Source organism: Diadema setosum, chromosome 13 (assembly GCF_964275005.1).
Source record: "Diadema setosum chromosome 13, eeDiaSeto1, whole genome shotgun sequence".
In the NCBI taxonomy this organism is placed as follows: domain Eukaryota; kingdom Metazoa; phylum Echinodermata; class Echinoidea; order Diadematoida; family Diadematidae; genus Diadema; species Diadema setosum.
This window is the reverse complement of record NC_092697.1, coordinates 13,969,467-13,993,567: the sequence shown is the minus strand read 5'-3', so window position 1 is coordinate 13,993,567 and position 24,101 is coordinate 13,969,467. Positions and strand designations below refer to the sequence as shown.

The window sequence follows — 24,101 nt, the reverse complement described above, 5'->3', positions numbered from 1 at the left end:
TTGAAGAGACGGATCCTATTAGTGTCCACGAAGTGAGAAGCCTACTACGCGACATCAAACGTCGACTTACAGCAGGGGATGCACCAACGCGTATTATGACCCCGGAAAAGCGACGCAACTGCTAATCGATGCAAGCCCAGTTAGTATAGGAGCTGTGCTTGCTCAACAAGACAAAGAGGGGAAGCTGCGAGTAGTCGCACTCTCAAGTCGATCGTTGACTGAAGTCGAACAGAGATACTCCCAAATCGAAAGAGAAGCCCTTTAAATCGCGTGGGGCATCCAGCACTTTCACCTGTACCTGTATGGGAATGCGTTTGATGCGATTACGGATCACAAGCCGCTAGTTACCATCTTCAATAACCTGCACAGCAAGCCGCCCACAAGGATCGAAAGATGGTTGCTAAAGCTAAAGGAATACGACTTCAACGTGAGCTATCGCGCGGGAAAGTCAAACCCTGCTGACTACCTGTCCCGACACCCGCTCGCGAATTCTAGTCCCACGAGTCACGAGGAGAAAACTGCCTACCAACATATCAACTATGTGAGCGTTAACGCGGTCCCCAAGACGATGACCATGAGCGAAATCCAGGACGCAACAAAGCAGGACGTCGCGTTGAAGACAAGAAGGTTAAGCCAAAGACTGACAACAATCAAAATAGAGCAGAAAGTCATCTGTAATTATAGCTTGAAGAGTTTGAAAGTTGTTTAGTACCTCGAGTTACCAAGAGGTTGAATTTGTTAGTAGTTTGTTGTAGTGTTTTGAAACTGGTATCTGTCTCATTTAGTAATAGTTAAGTTTGAGTTAACAGTTGTGTATTTAGTGCTTATGCATACAGTTGGAATTTTATGCACCTCAAGCAATAACACCAAATTCATTTTGTTATAAGCATGAACCAACGACAGAACTCCAAAGTTAAAAAAAAAATCAATGTTTATTTGGATTCATTCATTGGAAGTACACAAAAAGGATTGAAGTACAATGTTCAAATACAATCTTATGTTTTCAAATAACATGGGGAGGGATGTAGTGTCTCAGCATATTATATTTTGCTATCTCGAAGACACCATACTTGGTATTATGCCGTGTGCCAAGAAGTGTGTTGCTAAGTTTGGAAAATAAATGGCGACTGTTCGTGTATGCCGAATGTAATGTCGATCGCCCCCCAAAGTCTCGTTCTTCTAATGATCTAGTGTACGAACCACAATAGTCATCACAAAATTGTTGTCACGATGAAGTAAAAATTCAGATCCCCAAATTATGATCTTTGTATATATCTTTTATACACTTTACTATTTGGCTTCAACCAAATTTCGATATGACGAAGGGAAACTGCCACTCCCAAGGAATTCGTTAAAGGGGGAGTAGGAGGTATATGAATGAATTACATACAAATATCACAAACTCCCCTCCTCCCCCTTAATTCCATCTTCAAATAAAAGTGAAAATGAAGAGCAGACTAGTTACCATTCATCATCTCCCTCTGCCGCTACCCCTGCTCCCCCGACTGCCCCCAAACATTCTTCCCCCTCCTCGTCCAAACCTCCCCCTGCTGGCTCCGGGCCTCCCGGCACCCTTGGGGGCCGTTGTCTCCCCCTCCCCTCCCCTCTCCTTGTGGAGGAAGTCCCAGAGGAACTTGGCGTTGCCCTGGTGATCGAGAATCGTTGCCAGCTTCTCCTCGGACAGCGACACCAGCTCTGCAAAGTCTTGTACATTCCTCATGATGCGCCTGCACAGCAGCACAAGAAAATGTTTCCTGAATTCATAGATAACCTTCGATATTTGATCCATTATCTTCCAATTTTTTACTTTTTTTCTTTTCTGCCTTCTCCAATAAAGACGAATTCTAGCAAGTGAAGTGCGAATGTGTGTGTGCATGTGTGTGTGATTTGACACTTTTGAAAATGTGAAATATTGGAATTAAAGCACATATTCTATCAAATTCGCACAAGAATACAAAGATTGCACAAAAAATCTCTTTGTAACTGATGAATCGGCTATTTTGAAAACAAGAACAAAAACCTTTCAGGTCACCCCAGGGAACTGAAACAAAAAAAAAGGCTTGATTAAATGATGATAATACGGGTAGATATTTCTTGAAGCGCTTCAACACCATGAGAAAGGTGCTCAAGGCACTATATGCCACTTTATCATTACCTTGGTCAGTGGTATCAAATCAGAAATCTACACCTACAGGGCATTCAAGGCACTCTCTGGGAGGAGCATTCCAGGCAAGCTGCTACTGTATACACCATATATTTAGTGAGTCTAAATTTTCGGGTTTCGGGATTTCCCGATGCTCTCACAAGTGGTTAAATTCGCAATTGCAGAGTACAGTTTACTGAATGGAGGAATGTATGCGTGCACGTCACATTCATGTCGGGATCAGAGTCAATATTTTCGCATGTCTTTAAATTCGTGAATAGTACCGGATTTGCAAAATTCGCGAAAATAAAAACCTTGCAAAATATTTGGTGTATACAGTAAACACTCCAGTTGAGAGGAGCGTTGCGGAAAATAATTGTCTTGCTAAAGGAGACAAGTGCTCCATAGGAAAAGGGGAAGAGAAAAAGTTTGCGAGGCAAAAATATACTTACCAGCAGTTCCTGGTGTTGATGCCCGGAAGTTTGAGCAGCATGTCGTAGGGGCCGTGGTTGTATTTCTGCTTGGTGAGGGGGGACGCCTCGTCAGTGCCTGCCCCGCCTCCTTCTTCCTCCAATGTGATGCTGGCTGCCACTGCAGCGTCTGGCTCTGCCCGTCCAGTCTGCAATGGGAGATATTTTCAGATCTAAGAGCTCCTCACATGTTTATTAGATCTCTTGTGCTTCATTTCAAAACCAGTTTTCATCAAATAAACTTTAAATTCCTCATAGAATTATATCGTCGCTGGGGTGACAAGACCTCGTATCTACAAAATGTCAAATGTTCAGGAGAGCCACAAAACATGGCGGCCAAAGCACTATAGCGAATGGGATAGCCTTTCCTTTGACATGCTGTGGTGGCTTCATTTTTGAGGTAAGACAATTGGGATTTGGACAGGACATCACTTAACCCATTATTTGACTAATAATCCAAGAAAGTCATTTTCACCAAATTGCAGATACAAGGTCTTGTCACCTCAGCGACGATATGCTCTTTTATATTTCATAAGAGGTTTCTCATTACATTAAGAAAAAAATCATCATAAAAAAATGTTGGAAATCTCAAACCCCATCTCATCTAAAACTGTACCATCCCTTTAACAACCTACCTTCAGATCCTCAAAGAGCTCCGCCGTGGCGTGAGGGCTGGGGCACCAGAGGATACGGAGTTTGGGGAAGTGGAGAGTGAGCAGGGTCAACTTGGAGGACAGGTTCTGGTAGGAGATCTCGTTGGACATGGTGGACTGTGTCTGGATGGGGAAATTGGGTCAACAGTCACACTAAACACTACTTTATCAAACCCATCACTTTGCTGGACAGTGCAATTTTTCAGTTTGAATGTCTTGTGATGTGCAAAGCACCTCTTTAAACAGTAATACCAGTATATATAATTTTTATTAACTATAGCTCTTTACCTCTCTTGCAAAAATGCCTGAAAATGTTAACAGATTATCTTAATGCATTTTGAACTTGTCTGGGATTGTGCCACCTCACATTCATTCACACTCAGTGAATAAGGCAAGATTGTTTTTATCATGAAATCCTATCAGTCATATATCATCACACATTGTAGTCTGATGCACACAGTACTGCAAAACAGATCAAATTATTAAGACAGAAAGATAGATACAAAAAAAAAAAAAAACCCACCATGTACAATGAAGTCTAGTCCATTATATACGTGTATGTCTATTCTCAATCTTGCTCTTGCGGCACAGGCCATGCGTATCTCTTAGAAAGTCTTTGAAAGCCCCTGATGTATATTTCATAGTCTCTGTAATTCATGCATGCTGTACATATGTCAAGAATGAAACTGACTAAATTAAAATATGAATGTATTATAAAGAATTACCCCCCAAAAAAAACAAAACAAAAAAAAAAAGAACAAAACAAAACAATCCACTAGACAACAGAGTTTAGTGTTCATGTCCATAGCACTCCTGTACACCTAACGGTTCTAGGGCAATTACCCCCTGGACAATTCCCACAGACCCTTCCCCTTACCCTAACCCAAACTCTAACTGTAAACCTAACCCTTATCTTCACTCTAAGCTTATCAATAACCAGAATTCACATGGGGGTAATTGCCCTGATACGTGCCTTACATAGACTTAAATGTAGATATTGGTATGGAACACAAACAAATTTTGATTCAAGAAATACCTGGAGAGCAAATGACTTGTTTGGGTTGAACTCTATCAGGAGGACGGGGCGCTTGTAAAACCTCGTCATGGCAACAGCCTGGTTGTAGAGTCTACCGCTTGCCAACGAACCAATCAGATCGCTGATACTCTTGCGCTCCACACAGATGTCTGGGGTCAAGATGTAGTCTCCAACCTGCAAGAAAACATGTTTCGTTTAAAAACCAAAACTTGATATCAATGATATACATGTACATTAGTGGTGGTGGTGGTTGGGGGAGGGGGGGAGGTGGTACTGCTTTTTGCTGTTCACCAAATCTGTGGGCCTACTTCTATTGCATGTTTATCAGTGATGAATAAAGGGCATTACCTCAGTATCTTTATTCCATTATCACATGACATATCTCTTTCTGACTCTCAAGTGGATATACATAGTTTGTATGTTTATCAAGTTGACATGAAGTTTATTACTTATAAGACACAGAAAGTGGTCAAGGCTCAACGGGGACATTTTACATATAGTGGTCATCCCTGTATAAGTATATGACATCTATTTTCAACACAGGTTTCCATACCGGCAAATGTCAAATGCATAGGTTACATCTAAAAATTCAAAAAGCCCTCACATTTTGATAATACTAAGAAAATAAAAAAATGTACATGGCATTCTTATGATGTTAATTTTAAAAGGAAAAAAAAAAACCACACAAATTGCTCTCTTTTGGAGACGATCGCTGGCAGCGGAGTCAGAAGATTTGAATCTCCAACCTACCTCAAGGGTGACTGGTTCAATGTCGATCCCTCGTTTGTGAATCAAGGATGGCAGCTCACTCCGGAACTCCCGCATGTCAACAATCACCTGTTTGGATCAAATTGTAAACTTGATGTGAATTCAGGTGCAAAACATTTGACAGGCATACCAAGCTACTCAATGATGGTAACATGGGTTATCAAACATCTATGCCATCATCACACAAACATAAATTTTTGTGTCTCCAACTTCTAAACTCAAATGGATTGAACATCCCATGTTCAATGCCAAATTCTGTTTGCTGTGAGTAGCAATCTCTCCCTGTTTCTCTCTCCTTCTCTTGCTCTCCCTGCACCTTCTCACAGCGAATTAATATGTCGTAGCATAGCGTATGTCCACACACCTTCTTCTCCTTCTTGGGATTTGACGCTTGACCTCCAGCCACTCTGGTATTGACAGCAGACGCGGAGGGAAGGGAGGGGTCGCGGGAGAGCTGGGGTGCATCTTCACTCCTCCCGTCCACCTCCTGAGGCAGCACCATGGTCTGGGGGAGGTGAGGGAATCACCATCAGTGGTAAATTCAGGTCAAGTTCAGAAATAGAGGCACAAACATGACATAAAAAAAGCCATGACAGATCTTTTATTAATTGTTACCCTCTGTATAAATGTAGCTGTAACATCGCAACTGCTGATCTACATTTCAATAAATGTGTTAGAAAAGGAACCAGTTGGGTTCGAACCTGTCATCTGCTGCTTTTCGGATGGCAACACTACCACCAGGCTAACAATGGTTGGCGGAAATGACATGATGAAATTGAAAGAACTAGATGACAGGTTCAATTCCCACTGGTTTCTTTTTCCGACATGTTTGTCAAAATGTGGATCACCGGTTGCGATCTTACAAGTACTTTTGCACAGATGGTGACAATTGATAAAAGATCTGTCATAGCACATCTTTACCCTCTGGACTATCATTCTCTTCTTATTCCTCTTTTTGGCAATATCAATTACATGCTACATCTTCAACTGTAAATTTAAAAAATTTGCTCATAAAGCCATTTCAATGCCTAATGTAGCTGTTGAGTAATTCATCCACTAGTATCATAAGGTCGGTAATGGTTAATTACCCAGCAATGCCCTGCAAGAAACTGACAAATTAAACGACAAAATGACTGAGTGACCTACCAACTGACCGACCGAACACTGGTTGGTAAATTATCCTTTATCTTTAAGATCATGAGACACAGTTATAAACTGTGATGCAACAAATGGTAATATGACAGTGACAAAGAACAATTTTACTACATTCACAAGTCATCTGATGATTCCCCTTACTTGGTAGGGTTACATAGAAAGCACAGACACTTCAAACAAATAAAAAAAAAAAACTTACAAAGCTCCATTCAGACTCGATCAAACATTTGCAAAATAACAGAAAATTCTATTACAAATTCTCCTATTGGTGCAGAGATCTATAGCAACACAGACATGACATCTGAATACCTTTGACAGATAAATGCATACACACGTGTAACTCTACAAAAATAAAGAAACCTGTTCAACATGGCCTACAGGGGCTTTGTGAAATTTACAAATATTTGAATGGGAGACTACATTGTATACCCAAGTTGAGAATTACCATGTGTTCAATCGCAATGATGGGGTCTTCACTACCACCTAAATTTCATATTGACATATCAAGATACATTGCTAATGCAAGGGAATCATTCATACAAAATATCCCGATTGCAAATGTGAAATTGCAAGTCCTTTCATAGCAATCACACAAACGCAAACACAAAAAGGCTCTCTATCTATAATTCTCTGCAAAATATCCCGATTGCAAATGAGAAATTACAAGTCCTTTAATAGCAATCACACAAATGCAAACACAAAAAGATTCTCTATCTATAACTCTCTGCGCTTTCCTGACATTACACTCACCGATTTCTCCTTGATAAGATTTTCAAAGGCCTCCTTCTCGTGTCTGAGAGAGGTGAGATATTTCTGCTCCTCCGTGGATCCTGAGTACATCAGGAAGTAGACCCTGAGGGGAAGGTCTGGACGACACGCCTTGAACACCTGGGAGTAAAGGGGGCGGGTTTTGGGGGGAATGGGGAGGAACAAAGGAAAAACAACAAATGCACAATAGATGGTTGATTGGAATTTCAGACCTGTAAGAGAAATCTGGGCCCTGTTTTATCAAAAGATATGATCGATGATAAATTTCCTTAACACAGAGGGTGCCATAGACTTTTGATAGAGATCAAATATATAATCAATTATAACTCTTCATAAAACAGGGCTCTGAATATATAACTACATGTTTGTTTGATGCCCTATCACTACATGAAAGGCAATTCTATGATAGTGAGAACTTTCATTAAACAAAAGAAATCATGCATGTCATTTATCACAGTATGTCTTCATTTCGGATGCAAATTTAAAGGGTTGTACTGTTATCCAGTATTAAGAACTTACTTTACATTACTTTATGAGGCAATCACAGAAAATGTATAGTGCAATGTCTTTTACATACTCTTTGCAGAGAAAATATGAATGTTATTTGCAGATTTTTTGTTGTTGTTGTTTTTCCTCGGGGGGGGGGGGGGGAATGTTCTCTTGGTGATACTATGGTGATAACTTGTCTAAAACACTTATCTGCTCCTAACATTTCATTTTCTTCAAACCACACCTACCTCAAGCTGCCTGACAAACTGTATCTCAGCATCGTACAATATGACATAGCGGGGCTCCAACTCATGCAGGGTTTTGGACAGGCTGTATGGGTCTCTGGAGTGTGGGAGAGAAAGACGGATAACACTGCAGGGTACATGCAACGTGGAAATCAGTAGGTGGGTGTACATTAGATGAAAGAAGTGCATACAAGAGATAAAACATTGTGAGAACACGACATCCCTACAAAAAAGTTTGTGCGCTCCAATACAAGTAAAATCAGTGATAATGAGCAACTGCTACGACATAAATATACAATATAGTTATTAAGAGACTTTAGATTGGCAATTTTTTTCTTCAAAATATTTCTCTTCAAGTAGTTTATAAGACACATGATCATCATGGTGTAATCTCAAAAACCCTACGAAAATTTGAGCCAGTGTTCTGAGACTGGCTGGCTGAAATTTGCATTACTGATTGAATTTTCAACTGACTACAAAAATTTGTTTTCATGGATGAAACTAGTCTTGGTTCTTGTCACCTAGATGTAAAATACATGCCTTAGTCTTGCCTGCATTTTTAACTAGGTTTACACAATAGCTTATCTGTTAATCATGGTGTGTGGATCTTTATAGAATCTTTCTAGGGACCCCAACCCCAAACATCTCTCGAATGCATTCTCCTGCCTGGACCCCCTACCAAACCAGAGACTCTGATCATGCAAACACGAACACAAGTGTAATGTTCTTTGCAGCTGGGGTCCCCTTTTTAAGGCTAGGCCAGCTTAAGGGTATGTAGATGCTCTCTCGTGCTATCATAGCCTTACATTTGGGCATATATGATAAACTGCAGTTGGGCAGGAGAAAGCTAAATTTTAAGCCAGAGAAAATACATTTTATAAGCAGGAGACACACACAGCTAGAGCAAGAGAGATGCAAGAACTCAAGTGGGAGAGTGAGATATTTTTGAGAAACTGGCCTCAAAGCGGACGAGTTGGAGTTTCTGTCTTTCTGTTGGAAAGGTGAAATCTTACTTGCAGCCATGCAGAGGATGAATGACTGTGATGGGCGTGGTTTCTATGTTGTAGTACGCTTCAACCGATGTTATCTCAATGACGTCGCCATCTTCCTCTGGCTTGCTGCTGGACTCGTTTTCCTGTTGGATGAAGATGTTGCAATGTAAAGGAATACTGGAAATAGCAGCATTTCAGGCTTCTGAGGATTATCATGTCTTCTACCTCCTTGGCATCATAATATCAATCAAGAAAGAGCAGGACATAAAAAGACAAATAACTACCTCCACTGACGGTTAAGATGAAGTGCATAAAATGTTATTTGTCTGTGCATAAAATCAACTCAATAAATACAGTACTACAGGGTATTCTTGTGGGGCTTGACACAAGACTATTTATCAATTCTCATCATTGTTTCAACAAAATACTCACACTACAGATGATTATATTTATATGCATAACAGGTGGATCATAAGACACAAAAAACCCAATGGTCCCATGTTTGGTACCTGTATTTAATATTTGTATGCATTGTAATGTTTTGTGCTAAAAATGTTCAGCGTGATCATAAAAATAATAACACACAAATATAAGAAAGTGCTAAAACAACAACATGCAAAAACACCATTTTCTTTTTACATCAAGCCATTGTTGGCCCACAGCAAAGTAACTAATGTAAAACTACTGCAAAATTAACAACACATAAATATGTCTCATGAGTAGCTATTCAAAAAAATATCTGCATGCGAAAATATCAGCTCAAATAGTATCAGATTCTAACAATATTCAATCCTTACATCCTCCTCCTCTTCTTCTTCCTCCTCCTTTCCTGCTGTCATCTTCCTCGCCATCTGTGTCAGTGTCAGTTCTTCCTTCTTTTTCCCATCATCACCGACCTCCTCCTCCCCGAGTTTTCTCTTCCTTCCCGTCCCACCTTCCCTCTTTCTCCACGGTCGCCCGCCTCTTCCTCGCTCTCGTCCTCCCGTCTCTCTGCACCTCGTACTGGGGTCGCCCCTTCCTGTCGGCTGCTGTAATCAAATCATAAGATTGGCACTGTCCTAGAGGTGGTACAAATTCATATCATTCATCATGGTGCAGTCTGACATCGAGGGTTTTTGTGGCCTAGTCTCATAAATCTCTCTGTGAATTGGAGCCAGTGTCACTCAATGGTGTGAGCTGTGGTGAATATGTGCAATCATCGTTCAAACTCAAGGGCTCGAATTCACGAAGGTGGTACAATTGAAACCATGGTTTAAACCATGGACAAAGACCGTAGTTTTTTATGAGGCACCCAGTGTCGCATGGCCTATTTTACTACAAAATCAGTCATTTCGTCAATGTAATGTTAACAATTCGTCGACGAAATGACTGATTTCATAACAAAATCGGCCATGCGACACTTGGCGCCCCATACAAAACTACGGTCTTTGTCCATGATTTAAACCATGGTTTCAATTGTACCACCTTTGTGAATTCGGGCCCATGAGTGAAAAGCACGCTGCGCAAGTTGACATTAACGAGAATTCAGGTGCTACTGTTGCACCTCACACAATCTGAATATTTGCGAATAGAACACACTCACACTAACGATTGCTTTTGACCGTGTCAAAACATGCATGCAGTGCAATCAATTGAAAGCTGTCCCACAAAATCTGATTGTAAGTAATCTGAAAAAGCTGATCTTTCTTACAATTGCTTTTCTATTTGTTTTTCCACTGCATGCTACTGTTTCTCTCCATGAATTGCAGATGAATATAGGTTTATATAATTACAAATATATGTGACCTGCCACAACAAAAGGATCCTAAAGTCACTGACAGCTGAACCAGGAAAATCAAGTCTAAAGTCAGTTTATCAAAATTGGTCAAAACGATCAGATTTCTTGGAATAATTCTGTAGTCTAACGTATCGTCTATCATCTGCCAAAATTTTGAAGCTAAATGATCACAGGAAAGGCAAGAAATCAGCATTTTTCTGGGCCATGATTTTCTGACTTTCAACGGAACAGAAACATGTCCTAAAATTTGGATTTAGCACCGCAGATAGACTCCACCCTAGCAACGAGGGAGTGATCTTATTGGTCAGTGCGTGGTATCCTGGTTACTGGATATATCAATTTAAAGCGTGAGATCTGGCAAATTTGTATCAGTCAAAAATAGAAACACAATTTTTTTGACACTGAATGGCTTTCATGATGACACATCATACAATTGTATGTGTGCTTGTGTGTGTGGAATGGGGGAGGGTCAAGGGGATTCGGTGAAGGGAATCTGATGTGATCCCGGGCCAGATTGACGTGTTGGTACCTTTGTGGCAGTGAACATCTGTCCCTGGCTCAATGTCTTCAGGTACAGTCTGTGCAGCAGTGAGTAGGATCCGTCAATCAGGTACTCCTTGAGCTGTGAGCAGGTCCGGTCGTCACTGGCACAGATCAACACTCTCCCTGCTGGGTCTGTTGGAGAGTCAGCAGACAATTTTAAAATATCATGGGCATAGGGCCTACGTGCTCAAGTGGGATTTGAACCAATGACCCCCTGATTGCAAGACAGGCAGCTCATCTATTAGACTAATGAGCTTATGCCCGAGAGCCAGTGATGGGTCTGATCCCTTCTAGCGGAGGGAAGCCTACCATACTTATTAATGGAAATGTTTACACTGCTTCATATTGTGAAAGTAGAAATGTTTGTGTCATCAAAATGGTGCTAAGTCAAGCTAAGATGACTTTTGAATGTTGTAACTCTTTATTGCATGCAAGCATGTTACTAGTAACAGTACAAATTTATGTGCATACATTGTAGTTTTAGTTTCAGTGACATAATGTTGTAAACAAAATAGTTGTGTGTTTCTTTTTCAAGCTGGCATCGCGTCCTGAATCACTAATGAAAATTTCAATTCTACAACATGCTCCATGTTAATGGATACCATTATATAACAATCACTCAGTGTTACGCAAAACGCTTCCACTTGCATCCTGGTAGCTTCCATTTGGTGGAGAAATAACAAACAAACAAACAAACAAACAAACAAACAAACATCTTCTAACCTCCTGTATTTTCCTGCCTGATTTCCTCCAAGATTTCAGACAACATTCTCCACTTGGGGCTTTCTTCCAAGATCAGCTCTGTAAGAATGAAAATCCATAAAAGTGTAATAGAGGACACTTCTTATATTTAACATGTATATTGCATGTTACATTTAACATGTACATGTATATTACACAAGTATTTACATGTACCAGTTTCCCATCAATGTCGCATCAATAAACCTACGGTGATAAGAAAACTAAGAGAACTATTATGCCATCATTCCAAGTAAATAAACTAATTCCTTATTCAACTCTCAATAAGACAATCTGGATTAACATGTCCCAAGGGATCTTCTCCATACTCTGTCCAATATCATAATGCCTTTTAAACCAAACACACACACACACACAATAGATTCTATGTAAAAACTCATCCTGACACAATCATGCCCTAATCCCAAACAAGGTAATGTGAAATCTCCTGGAGAAAGATGAAAGGCAACATAACGAGAGAGACTATGCACGGGACTATCAAATGCTAACCTTTCTCCTCTGGCTTGGTGCTGGACGATGTCTTCTCCTGTTCCGTTTTCTGCTTCTTGCTTTTGCTGTCTTTTGGTGTTCCGTAGATTCTCCTCTTGGCATGCTGCATGTGAGGTTAACAAAATGCTTCTGATATCAACATAAATTTTGACAAGGAGAAGAAAACACAAAAAGAGCCAGCAACAGCACTGTGAGCTTTAGATTTGGATGAGTAATTTGAAAAGCATTGCAAAACTCAGCCCATGAATGATATCAAGACCAAGGGAAAGTAGTCTAAATTTTGTGCAGAATGTAAGGATGTGTGTCCTCTTCTGTATTAAAGAACAGATTGTTGAATTAAGTCTCAAAATATAGATAATGCACATCAAATGGAAGACAGGATTCAGACAGTTTTCTCTGATAAAATTGCATGCACATGTGTTTCCCTGTCTCCTACATTTGCTCAACAAATGTAACGGTTGTTATCATACTGTGTAAGCTGTTACATTTGTATTTTTGCAAAGGGTTTAATTTTCGTGAATTTCGCAAATCACAATTAGACTGCGAATTTAACAACATGCAAAAATGTCTTGATGCGCTTGGGTGCTAATGCATTTACGTTAGCGTCGGTGTCAATACGTGAAAACAACATCTCTCGAAAATGTCTTTGACCTCCTTATTCTCGAAAATATCTGTACGCGAAAATATCAGCGCATGCAGGAACAGATGCACATATGGTATTGCATATTCTACATTTGTTTGTTTTTACTTTTAGTTTCTATTTAAAGTCTACATTCATTTATTTCTTTCTTTTTTAACTTTCGTGGCTTCTCAGTCTGCAAGATGACAATTAAAAGTGCTTATGGAGAAATTGCTTATACATCTGAAAGCCTTTGTTCTTATGTATCGATGGGCAGATATCAATGTTCAAACTTAATCTTAACTCTATTTGTTCATATAAACATCAGATGCCCTTGCTGAATCGGCGACCACAGCTGCATGCATTCACATATCATCTGCCTTGACCGTCTCCCATTTTGCCTCACAAAAGATCATAATTGGAAGATCATTACATTTAACCCTTTGAGGACAGACTGATTTTGCTATAACATGCACTTCCCATAGACACCTGCCCAAGTATTCTCGGGACTCGTCTTCAACAGATTAACCCTATTCTAACTGGGCTATTTGAGACCAAGTTTTTACTGAGGGGGGGTCTATTTGACCCCCCCTTCAGATCTCGGCCGCCGATCGCGCGATCACCACGAAATTTTGCCTGAAGATAGAGCTGGATATCAACTACAAGATTACATGGTCATACAATAGAAAAATATTGCCTTTCTATTTTTAATGAATTAATTATGCAAATTTGTGCATGAAATCATATTTTCACCTATAACTCCATTAAAAAGACTGGAGGATTGCTAAATTTTTGTGTCAGAATTCCTCAAGACACATCAAACAATTTTTGTGTAAAAAACTAGCTCAATTGAAATTAATTTCTTTTGTTTTTTATTGTTTTGTTAATTTCTTATGTATTTTATTGTTTTTTCAACCTTTTGTTTTCTATTGTTTTTTTGCCAAAACTTGTTGCAGGCACTTTTTCAGGCTTATCTACACTAGAATTGATTAATTTCAATGGTTAAAAGTTGAAATAATCTACTTTATATCAATTTAAGCAAAAAACACAATTTGCATTGGATTTGCACACGATATCATGAATTTGAGCTGTTTTTTGGTTGACATGCATATGCAAAACATTACGTAACTGCAAAACGGTGTACACGGACGTCGCAAATTTGGTCTCAAAATATGCGGGAGACTTCAATGAAAAAAGTTGTGAAACGACGCGGCAAAAGCTTTGCGCGTTGCGAAATCGTGGCGCGAAACGTCGAGGGGGGGTGTCAATTTGACCCCCCCCCCCCCAGTTAGAATAGGGTTAAGTGACAGCCAGTGACTGATACAAAGGGAATTAACAGATATCACTGGTATGTTCTTGTTCAGTCTATCACTTTTCAGCAGTAAATTTCCAACAGTAAATTTGCAATATTGAATTCATGATTATAGTACAATTTACAAAAGTAGATTTCCATTCGCAATATTATATCATTTTAATTTGACTACAACAGACACTCCTGTATATGCTAGATTTTCAGCAAATTGGGACCTATGACAATTTCAAGAGTGGTGGTAATCAAACTTGAGAACCACAGTGTTGGAATAAGAAACAAGAATTATCCCTTTGAGAACAAAACTTAACGACTTCCCACCCTGAAGATGATATTCAATGCATTTGCATCACAAAAGGCAAATGAACAATCTGCAAATCTTCAGCTTTGCAAAATATTGGTTGACTCCCAAATTTGCAAAAATACCTCAATATACATTGTGTATGCAGGGCACAATCTAATGCACACTGTCCTACTGAAATCTGTGAAGCCTACAATGTATTGTGCATTCTGTACTCACCACAAACATAGACTCAGCTGCCTCCAGAAACAACCAGCCAGAATTATTTGCCACTGAACGTTCATTCCCCCTTTCACATACAACCACATGAAACAAATTGATGAAATATAAACCAAAAGTTAGGGCAATATTTCTTGAAAATGCATATTACACTGTACTTGGGTGGTGACAATTAAATGTATAATTTTGATGACCCCATTTTGAGAATGATTCAGCTTGACTCAAACTTAATGCCACCAATAGATCAAGCAATAATTACTTTAATTACGAATATATTTAAGCATCACAAAACAACTCTATTTCTCAAACTTCATATACACCACAGTCACACATGTCGAGATTACAATCAAATTATTGATTTGTGTGAACATGCTACTACTTGTTCTTTCCTCAGTGTGCTTTGCCTACTTCAGTTAGATTAAACTTGTATTTCCGATGCATACATGTACTAACTTCTGCTACTGCTCACTACTCACACAACAACCATCTGTAACAACTTAACAACTTGTTGTCAGACAGCCAATGATGGAAAATCTCTCTTCTTGTAAATTTTTTGTTAACTTGTGTTCCAGGATAATGAATGCACAAAACCTAGATGACAAACAGTCACAAATTCACACAATCCACAGGCATCTTTTGGGGGTTATGACATATTAATCCCTTTTATACATACACATCTCACATGGGTGCACAATTGTTAATCACACATCTTACAGCATCAAAGAAATGACATTTGCAGTCTAAAAAGTAAACAATGAGAAATCAGTGAGGACTGCAAAACCAAGTTATATAATCAAGCAAACACAACGGTTATTGGTTAGCATAGTTTTTATATAATGTACATACCTCAGAGTTTTGAGAAAATTGTAGAAAGTTACACAGTCATATTGTGTCAGATAGCTGGGGGAAAAGTGAAAGAAAGAAGCAATGGATGTCAAAATAGCTTTCACCAATGTCTTGGTAAAAACAAAGAAGCAGATGTTATTGTGAACATACTGCTATCCTAGCATCATTGTCACAGTAAAAGATGTATTAAAAGAAAGAAGAATGATTAAACTAGACTACTACATAACTGTAATATTCACTCTAAATGTTTCTATTAAGTTCATCTAATTTGGAAGTGCAGATTTTTCAAAAGTAATTTGTTATTGTAGTATTTACATGATCATTTTTTAAAGTAATCAACATGATTGAAAAGAAGCAGTGATTCATACTGCATTTATACTGTACCTGTCACCAAAATTGGCCAGTTTCAAACTTTCCAAAAAATGCACTTGTAAATTCATAGAAGGTGCAATGCAACTAACAGTCAAATCTGCCCCCCCCCAAAAAAAAAAAAAATAATAATAATGATAATGAAAATATTCTAAATCATCTTACAAAAGCAGCATCTGTAGTAACTTCAGGTCGCTGACGATTTGCTTTGTTTTAGCAGACTGTGAAAGAGGAAAAAAAAAACAACAAACACAACACACAAGGGTGTCACATCACTTTCAGTCTTACAACCCCATTAATCTGATACAAGATTCATCTTCTGTCTCTATACAGCAAAACTAAGAGGCTCTTGCTAGGTTGGGCAAGCCTCCCACAAAAACTTGAAAATTCTCATGAAAAATTCGGGTTAAAGAGAGTATACATGCAAATCAGTGGAAGGAAAAGTATTTTTTTTTTAATTCACAGATTGCTGCTTTACTTTCTGCAGTCAAACAATTTTACATGCTTAACATGTCACTTGCACATGTCAGCCTTGAATTAGACAATTCAGGTTTCAGGTGACAAACAGGTAGAGAAATGCATATCATATTGTTCATGGTAAGGGTGAATACTTAGTTGCCAACCTGTTCATCAGAGACCTTACAGTTTAACAATTTCTGTAAAATGCTAACATTTATTAGCTTAGTTGTTTGCTAAGTCACAAAGAACTCATCTTCTACAAAATAAAGGCAAACAACAACAACAACAGAAGCAGCAGCAACAACAACAACAAGTCAAAAAGTGGAACATGAATCTGTTGTACTTTGTTAGGTAATGGAGCCAGAGCTAGTTACGTCTAGAATTCAAACAACAAATAATAAGGATCAGTGCAGGCATACCAGCTGGTGCCACACAGGGTCAAGCTGTCGGCGGATGGCCTGGTTGAGGGACATCTTCCCGATTGAGTTCTCGACGGTCAACTCGTCAATGTCCAGCTTCAGGAAGGAGGAACAAGAGAAGGCATTAGCTGTCCATCACATCAAAAATGGTTCAGAAATTGAATTGATAGAATTGTAAAAGTCAGTACTGTATAAGAATACAGCACTTCCATGCTCTTCATTGATACCTTCATTCTTTTTTATTTACAACATAATCATTGCCATAATTACTTACAATGACTCATGATTATGATTGTGATGATAATACCAATATCAATATTATGATAAGTTTCATTATTCCTAAATTAGCATTATTAAAGCTCCATTATTATTATTATTATCGTCATCATCATCATCATCATCATCATCATCATCATTATTATTATTATTATTATTATTATTATTATTATTATCATCATCATCATCACTAGCATCATCACCTAAATATCTATTCCCAATAGATCAAATCTACTCAATGAAATCAACATCAACTTCATCAACTAACCAAATCTCACTGACTAGTAGTTAATGGCTTTGTGTGGCTTACAAGTGAGCTAGAGGACTTACTGCAGAGTTGGACTGCTTGACCTCCTTGATGCAGGCTGCTATGACGTCCAGTATGGCCATCTGAATGGCCACCATGGATGGAGTCATGGTCAGCTGCAGTTCAACGACCTCGGGCTGCATCATCGAAAGATAGATGTTATATAGACATTCTCACTACAGTTTAAAAAGTCATTTTTACACAAGTATTGACAATTACTGCTTAGAAGTATCAATTTCATATACACTTGTTTCTTAAACTTGATTCTGTTGTGAAGTGAAATTCATGAGAATTAAGATACCCACAGAAAAATAGGTATGTCAGGACCTTTTATCTTTTATATCATTCTCCTAATTTCTAGCACCAAAATTACACTTTTCATTAAGCACTGTAGAACATTCCTATGAAAATGAACAAATGAACAAAATGAAGCAACAAAATTACACTTTTTATTAAACATTGTAGAACATGCCTATAAAATGACAAATAAATACTGATGAGAGAGAGAGAGAGAGAGATTAAACAAACCTTAAGTCTATCCATTAGTGCCAGCACTGATGCATGAAACCTGAAATTCAACACATAGAGGCACAATGATTATATATTTGCAATAAAAACATGAACATGCACTACATGCCAACACACACATGGTCATTTACAATAGGCAAGTTCATCATTTTAAAGTAAGGCAAAGCACTATGTACTGGTACATACAAACTATGTTACTAAAATAGCATACACTGATGAAGATCTATGCCCTTGCTGTACTAAAAATGGTCCTTTCTCTACAATAGATTTTTCTTAAAGGGGAAGGCTAGTAACTGATCAGTGGGAATCAGTGTAAATGCTGGGAGATGATTGTTCCAATCCTTATGGGATTCGTTCAAGAGTTCACTGTATATCTATTGTTGTGTGAAAATGATTTGCTTCAGAATGGTCTCATATTCAAGTAATGTGCAGTTTAATGCCTGCAGGTTAGCGTCCCTGGTCAGTGACGGAGCATTAATCTGCACATTACTTGAATACGAGACCGTTCTGAAGCAAATCATTTTCACACAACAATAGATATACAATTAACTCTTGAATGAATCCCATAAGGATTGGAACAATCATCTCCCAGCATTTCCACTGATTCCCACTGATCAGTTACTAGCCTTCCCCTCTATGTCTGAATAATAAACTTTTTTAAGTTCTCTCATAGATTTACTTGTGTTTCTAGAGCAAGTTCTCATAGTGATAACTTTCATATTCAAGGCTGTATGAGAGTATTTTCTCATTAAAAAGTAATCCTCAACGAAAACACACGCCTCACATCCCCCTCCCACATTTCTGATAAAGGGCACTCCCATTACAGCAAACACTGTTACAACAAAATTTCGCAACAATGAAAAAGAAAATTCAGGTCCCCAAATTATAATCATTGAAGTCTGTGCAGCAAAATTCTCTTCAATTTAACAAAATTTTGATATGATGATGATGATGACCCACAGCATTTGTATAGCACTTTATATCTGTTGAAGAAACATTCAAAGGAGCACACGACATAAGAAAAGTGCTGGTCCCGAGGACTTTGTTATAATGTGAATTTCCTGAACTACCAATAAACAAGGAATAGGGCCTATCCCTTTCACCTTGGCCACAGGTACAGCTTCCTGACAAAGAGATTCCTCATGACTCTCTCCAGCTTACACAGCCCGGCAGCGAAGGCCTGAGGATGGTCGGAGAAGGCCTTGATGAAGCCCTTCTTGTTCTTCTGGCGGTAAAGGCGCAGGATGAACGCCTCTTGGCATGAGTCGATGATCCTGTGTTTGGGTGCACGGCAGACGAGACGATTGACATATCAACTGACCAACAGCCAAACCTGTCTCAGCGGCCATCTGTCTGTAACAGCCACTGACAAACCCCTGAATGAAAAGCTATGTTAAAGACCATGTGCAGAGACTCCAACTCTCCCGCTTTCGACGGGAGATCTCCCGCCGAAAGCACATTTTTGCAAAATCTCCCGTTCTCCCGCTTGAGATTTGATATCTCCCGCCCTCGCTCTGTGTCTCCCGTTGGAAAGGATTTCTTACTTACTGTCATATCGTATGTTGAAAAATAAGCCTTAGATACATGTAGCACGAGAGAGCATCTAGAACCCTTGACTGGACCCCAGCCACAAGGAATTTCGCGCTTCGCGCACATCAATTTGGAGTATCCCGTTTGCTAGGGGCTTCAGGCGGGAGAATCTCCAGATCAGAAGGTGCTGGGGGTTGGAGTCTCTGCATGTGCATAGCAGCCACCTGTCTAATGCGGCCAGTGGCCACCAATTTTGTGTAAAGCAGTGTAAAGCAGCAACAGAACCACGCAGAGCCGCAGCAGAATCTACAATTCAGCATATTCAAGTTTAAGCAGCAGCTGCGGGAGCTCATGAACACAGACACTGTAAAGCTACTGCTAACAAACCCCATTTTTTTTAATGGACATTTTTAGTCTATGTACAGTATGGTCTAAAATAAACTTTATAATGAAATATATAGCACAATATTTAGCTAATCTCTCTCATAGTCTTTAAGTTCATGAAACTCTACTTGCACTTTGAATTTGCTCAATAGGCAATGACATGTGAAAATCATTCATAGAATTTCTTACTTGTGTGCTTTGTTGACGATTATTCCAGTGACCAGGTTCACTGGAATTCTTCCCGTCAGGAGGTCAACGACCAGGATCCTAGATGACACAAACAGTACCCCGCCCTGCATGTACACACCTTGCCTGCAGACAAAAAGTACAGAAAATAAACAGACATAATTTCAAGACTCATTAGATTTCTGGGTATACTGCAGCCATGTTTGTGGATAAAATGTTGTACTTTTCAGGTTATCGCAAGAGATCTTTCTCTTAATTGGATAAAGGGGCATTTCATATTTCTAACACCGAAGTGACCAGTAATATTACTGTACCTGAATGACAGTGAGTTTTTACACAACACCTACAAAGATTCCTGCCATCCCATTGGTTGACTGGTCATCATGTGACTTTTTGCTAAAGAGTACCATTGTATGCTGTCACTGCTAAGAATGCAATATTTGTTGAACTGTCTTCCATACTGTCCTATGACATCTTTCCTTTACCCCTCACCTTTATGTGAAAGGAAACAATGTCCAGATACACCATGCACACAGTCTTTTAGAGGAAAATAAAGCCCCATGTAAAGGAAAAAGAAAAGACATACACACATCTTTCCCTGCTTAAGAGAGTTTATATCCTTTAAGAAATGTCTACCCCTCTCCTTCCATTATACCTATTATGGTAAATCAAGGAGCTTATCAATAGACCTGTTCAGTTTGGGTGCTGTTTTTTATGTTGTCCATTTCAGCCATAACTCGGGTCTTCGTTTCCTAACAAATAGCTGTTTTAAGCACAGGCATAGCAATGCACCTGACTCATTGCTTAACCCACTGAACCATCTTTTCTTCCTTTTTTGGAAGCCTCCAGTTATGGCTGACATAAGTTAGTGTTTTTAAACCAAATACACGTAGGTCAATAACAAGCCACTTGGATTCCTGGAATACATCCTGTTAACAATGCCATGTACCTTTCATTGGTGCCACATTCATTGGTGATGACTCGCGGCAAGGGTTTCACATCTGCCTTCTCGACTTCTGTTATCAAGTGCTCCTGCAAGACGGTGTGGAATATCACACAATGTGAAATATGACAAAAGAATTTACATATCTTTCTCCTGATGTGACAGGCATATATTTCTACATCCCCAGCCGAGTTTTTGTGATGCCCACGTCTTCTTCTTTCCCCTCCCCCTCCCCCCCCCCCCCCCCACAACAGAAAATCCTACAAATCAACTTCTTCTCTAAAAGCTATAATCTATCATTATTAAATTTTCAGTCCTGGAATATGGAGCCTGGCATGGCACAGCAATATTACACAAAAGCAGTGTCAAAACATTGAAAAAAAAAATCAAATAAGAGCTTTTCACATCATCTTCAATTGTCGGTATAATATCAACTTTGATATGCTCATAAAACTGAACTTGACTACCCTGGAGAAAAGGAGGAAAATGTTGTGTTTGATATTCATAGATGCTATGACATTACATAAATGTTTATCATGTTTAAAACCTGGAATGAATTATTTTCTCACATAATTCAGGTATCCCTACTTTTATCACAGTTACCTGTATTGATCATCATACTGTAATTTCCATACCACACATGTTAATCATCTTTAAACTCTTATTTCCTAATGTGTTTTTGTTTGTATAATTTTCTCTATTTGTACTTCGTATCATTGCAAAGCAGACACAATTCAGCCATTTGGGCTCCGAAGTTTGATAATATATAAAATCCTTCATTCATTCAATAAGACAGTGGGTATCCTTATAGGGCAATCGTGTATGAATTTGAATGGGAAAATGTGATTGTGATGAGTAAAGTCTAAAGAGTATGGGACCTTATTGTGAAAGACTATTGAGGTCAAAGAGAACAGAGCATACAGATTTTGCATTGAACACAACTTCCTTACCTCCTCATAGTTACTTGTATTGATGACGAGGACAAGATTTCCAGGATCACAATACAGCTTCACAAAGTTTATCATCAGTCGTTCTATGCCAAGACCCCTTAAGAAGCGTGCACAAGATGGAAACCAGTACACAAGAGAAACAATATCATAAATCAGTCACTGGCTAGACATTCACAATTTGGGGATAATATCACTGGTACTCTGCACTCTTAAAAGTGAGGAGCCTAAAGAGTATTTCACTGAGCTGATTTTATAATTTTATTCTATAAATTGAATTGTCATAAAATGTTGATGTTAATTACATTTTACCTGCAAATGCTTTTATTTTAATTTTGTGTCTTTCTTGCATTCAGTTCTGCACAACTCTAAGCTGTTCGTAAATTAAGAAAGGTTCACAAAGGATGATGCAATATGGTCATTTCTCATCTTTTGAATGCTGCCTGAGGAATAATCACATTGGATATCCTTCTTCTTCATACCTTTTGATGATAGATTGGGTCTTCATTCATCAAGCCGAGATTCAACTGGATTATATTTTACCATAATTTAATGAAATGAAATACAATCCTAGATCTTTACATCAGGTACATTTTTTTTTTCAGGCTATCTACTAACAATGGGAAAATTATGCCATATCTTTTAAGAGATAATTTGTTTACATCTTTTAAAAGAAAGTTTGTGCAGTCTGAATATGGAACATTATAGGGCTGAACTTGACAGGGCAATTATGAATATAAAGAAATTGACACTAGTTTGGTTGCGTATTCTCTTCTTCGCCAAACACACAATCTGCACATATTCAACTTTCAACATAAGCTGACGAAAAGAAATTAGAATTCTTGACTATTCTTTTCTTTGTTTTGTTTACGCAAAAATAGCCAGACCAGATGAATGCGCTTGTAGCGACACTTGCGTACAGTGACAGGGCTGTGTATAATTAACGCAAAAATAAAGAAAACATAAAAAAAAACAAAAAAAAAACAACAACAACAAACAAACAAAACAAAAACGACGCTAAAGCATGGTTGGCAGAACCCGGACCCACCCCCTCCAAAATTCCCTGATTTCATGTAAATTATTTCTTTAAGTCTAATGTTAAAATGACTAAAAAGATCTAAATCAGAAAATCTATCCCTACCCTAACCCTGGCTGGGGCGTTCCTTGTGCACTGTTCGGGCTGGTTGCAGTTACCCTAACTACACGCAGCCGCTGTCGCGAAGTGACAGTGGCTGCACCTCTACTCCTTCGCAGACGTTGTTATTTTCAGCGGTGGGTGTGCGTTTCCTTCATGAATATCTTTATTAATTGTGGAAAACTAAAATATAAGGAATCCCCGTAATCTATGATAATCATTCAATAATCGGTATGCGTATTTTTTTTAATTACGTCAAAAACCCCCCGAAATCCGTCCTTAAAATCAGGTCTGTAAGCGTCCGTATTGCTTCACTCCTCATCTTCTGCGTGTTATTGAATAGCAATCACTCTCCTATACTACAACGTAGCTAGTCGGAGCGGAAGTGGATGAGCTAGTCGGAGCGGAAGTGACGTCAAATCATGAGAGCAGCACACGCGGAAATACATGTACGTAGAAGACGACAAGCTTTATGTAACACAAGAAACGCACGGGCGTACGTAAAATGCTACCACGGTACCTCGGGTTGAGCGTTCGTGGTAGTTCGTTGATTTTGTGAATCATCGCACAATCTACTCTGAAAAATTCAACAATAAGGTTTGGATACCAACAAAACACCAAATTCAACTCAACCATCAGCAAAATACGATATAGGTGGGTGGTATTACTGTTAAAATCAAACAAAATAAAAGACATTTTTGTGGTCTTGCCATCAAAAGCGACGGTCGTTTACAACGTTTAAACACTAGTACATGTCAGACCGCTGTTTGCAGAGCGGTCTGGTCAGGCTACAGTTACCCCTACTCTAGTCTAGCTAGTGTCTACTGACTACTGTCAGGTCAGTCGTCTAGACATTATTGTTATTTGTAGATCTACACATAGGGCCTACACTGACACTGTAGATTCTATCTGGAAATGGATCTACATGGATCTATAGATAAAGTCTATTTCCATGAGCATTGCACTGAGCATCATTATAGCGCTTTATAACGTAAGACTAAAGAGGGATCTATTATTATTATTTTTATAATATTGTC

The 24,101-nt window shown here is 38.8% G+C and overlaps 1 protein-coding gene across 1 annotated transcript in view; it reads right to left on the bottom strand.

Moving 5' to 3' along the window:
- Window positions 1–1,471: 1,471 nt before the first annotated feature.
- LOC140236429 (DNA repair endonuclease XPF-like) overlaps window positions 1,472–24,101 on the bottom strand; it is a 23,426-nt gene continuing 796 nt past the window's right edge. Inside the window, exons 2-24 of the mRNA XM_072316354.1 lie at window positions 21,933–22,029; window positions 20,989–21,071; window positions 20,043–20,165; window positions 19,043–19,213; window positions 17,940–17,979; window positions 17,435–17,548; window positions 16,829–16,924; window positions 16,116–16,171; window positions 15,582–15,635; window positions 14,736–14,805; window positions 12,288–12,390; window positions 11,763–11,840; window positions 11,026–11,171; window positions 9,517–9,744; window positions 8,741–8,862; window positions 7,731–7,824; window positions 6,976–7,113; window positions 5,435–5,575; window positions 5,053–5,139; window positions 4,303–4,476; window positions 3,249–3,389; window positions 2,596–2,762; window positions 1,472–1,727 (exon numbers count right to left, since the gene is read on the bottom strand). Of these exons, the coding sequence (XP_072172455.1) occupies window positions 1,472–1,727; window positions 2,596–2,762; window positions 3,249–3,389; window positions 4,303–4,476; window positions 5,053–5,139; window positions 5,435–5,575; window positions 6,976–7,113; window positions 7,731–7,824; window positions 8,741–8,862; window positions 9,517–9,744; window positions 11,026–11,171; window positions 11,763–11,840; window positions 12,288–12,390; window positions 14,736–14,805; window positions 15,582–15,635; window positions 16,116–16,171; window positions 16,829–16,924; window positions 17,435–17,548; window positions 17,940–17,979; window positions 19,043–19,213; window positions 20,043–20,165; window positions 20,989–21,071; window positions 21,933–22,029 (2,779 nt within the window). The remainder of the gene's footprint in view (window positions 1,728–2,595; window positions 2,763–3,248; window positions 3,390–4,302; window positions 4,477–5,052; window positions 5,140–5,434; window positions 5,576–6,975; window positions 7,114–7,730; window positions 7,825–8,740; window positions 8,863–9,516; window positions 9,745–11,025; window positions 11,172–11,762; window positions 11,841–12,287; window positions 12,391–14,735; window positions 14,806–15,581; window positions 15,636–16,115; window positions 16,172–16,828; window positions 16,925–17,434; window positions 17,549–17,939; window positions 17,980–19,042; window positions 19,214–20,042; window positions 20,166–20,988; window positions 21,072–21,932; window positions 22,030–24,101) is intronic.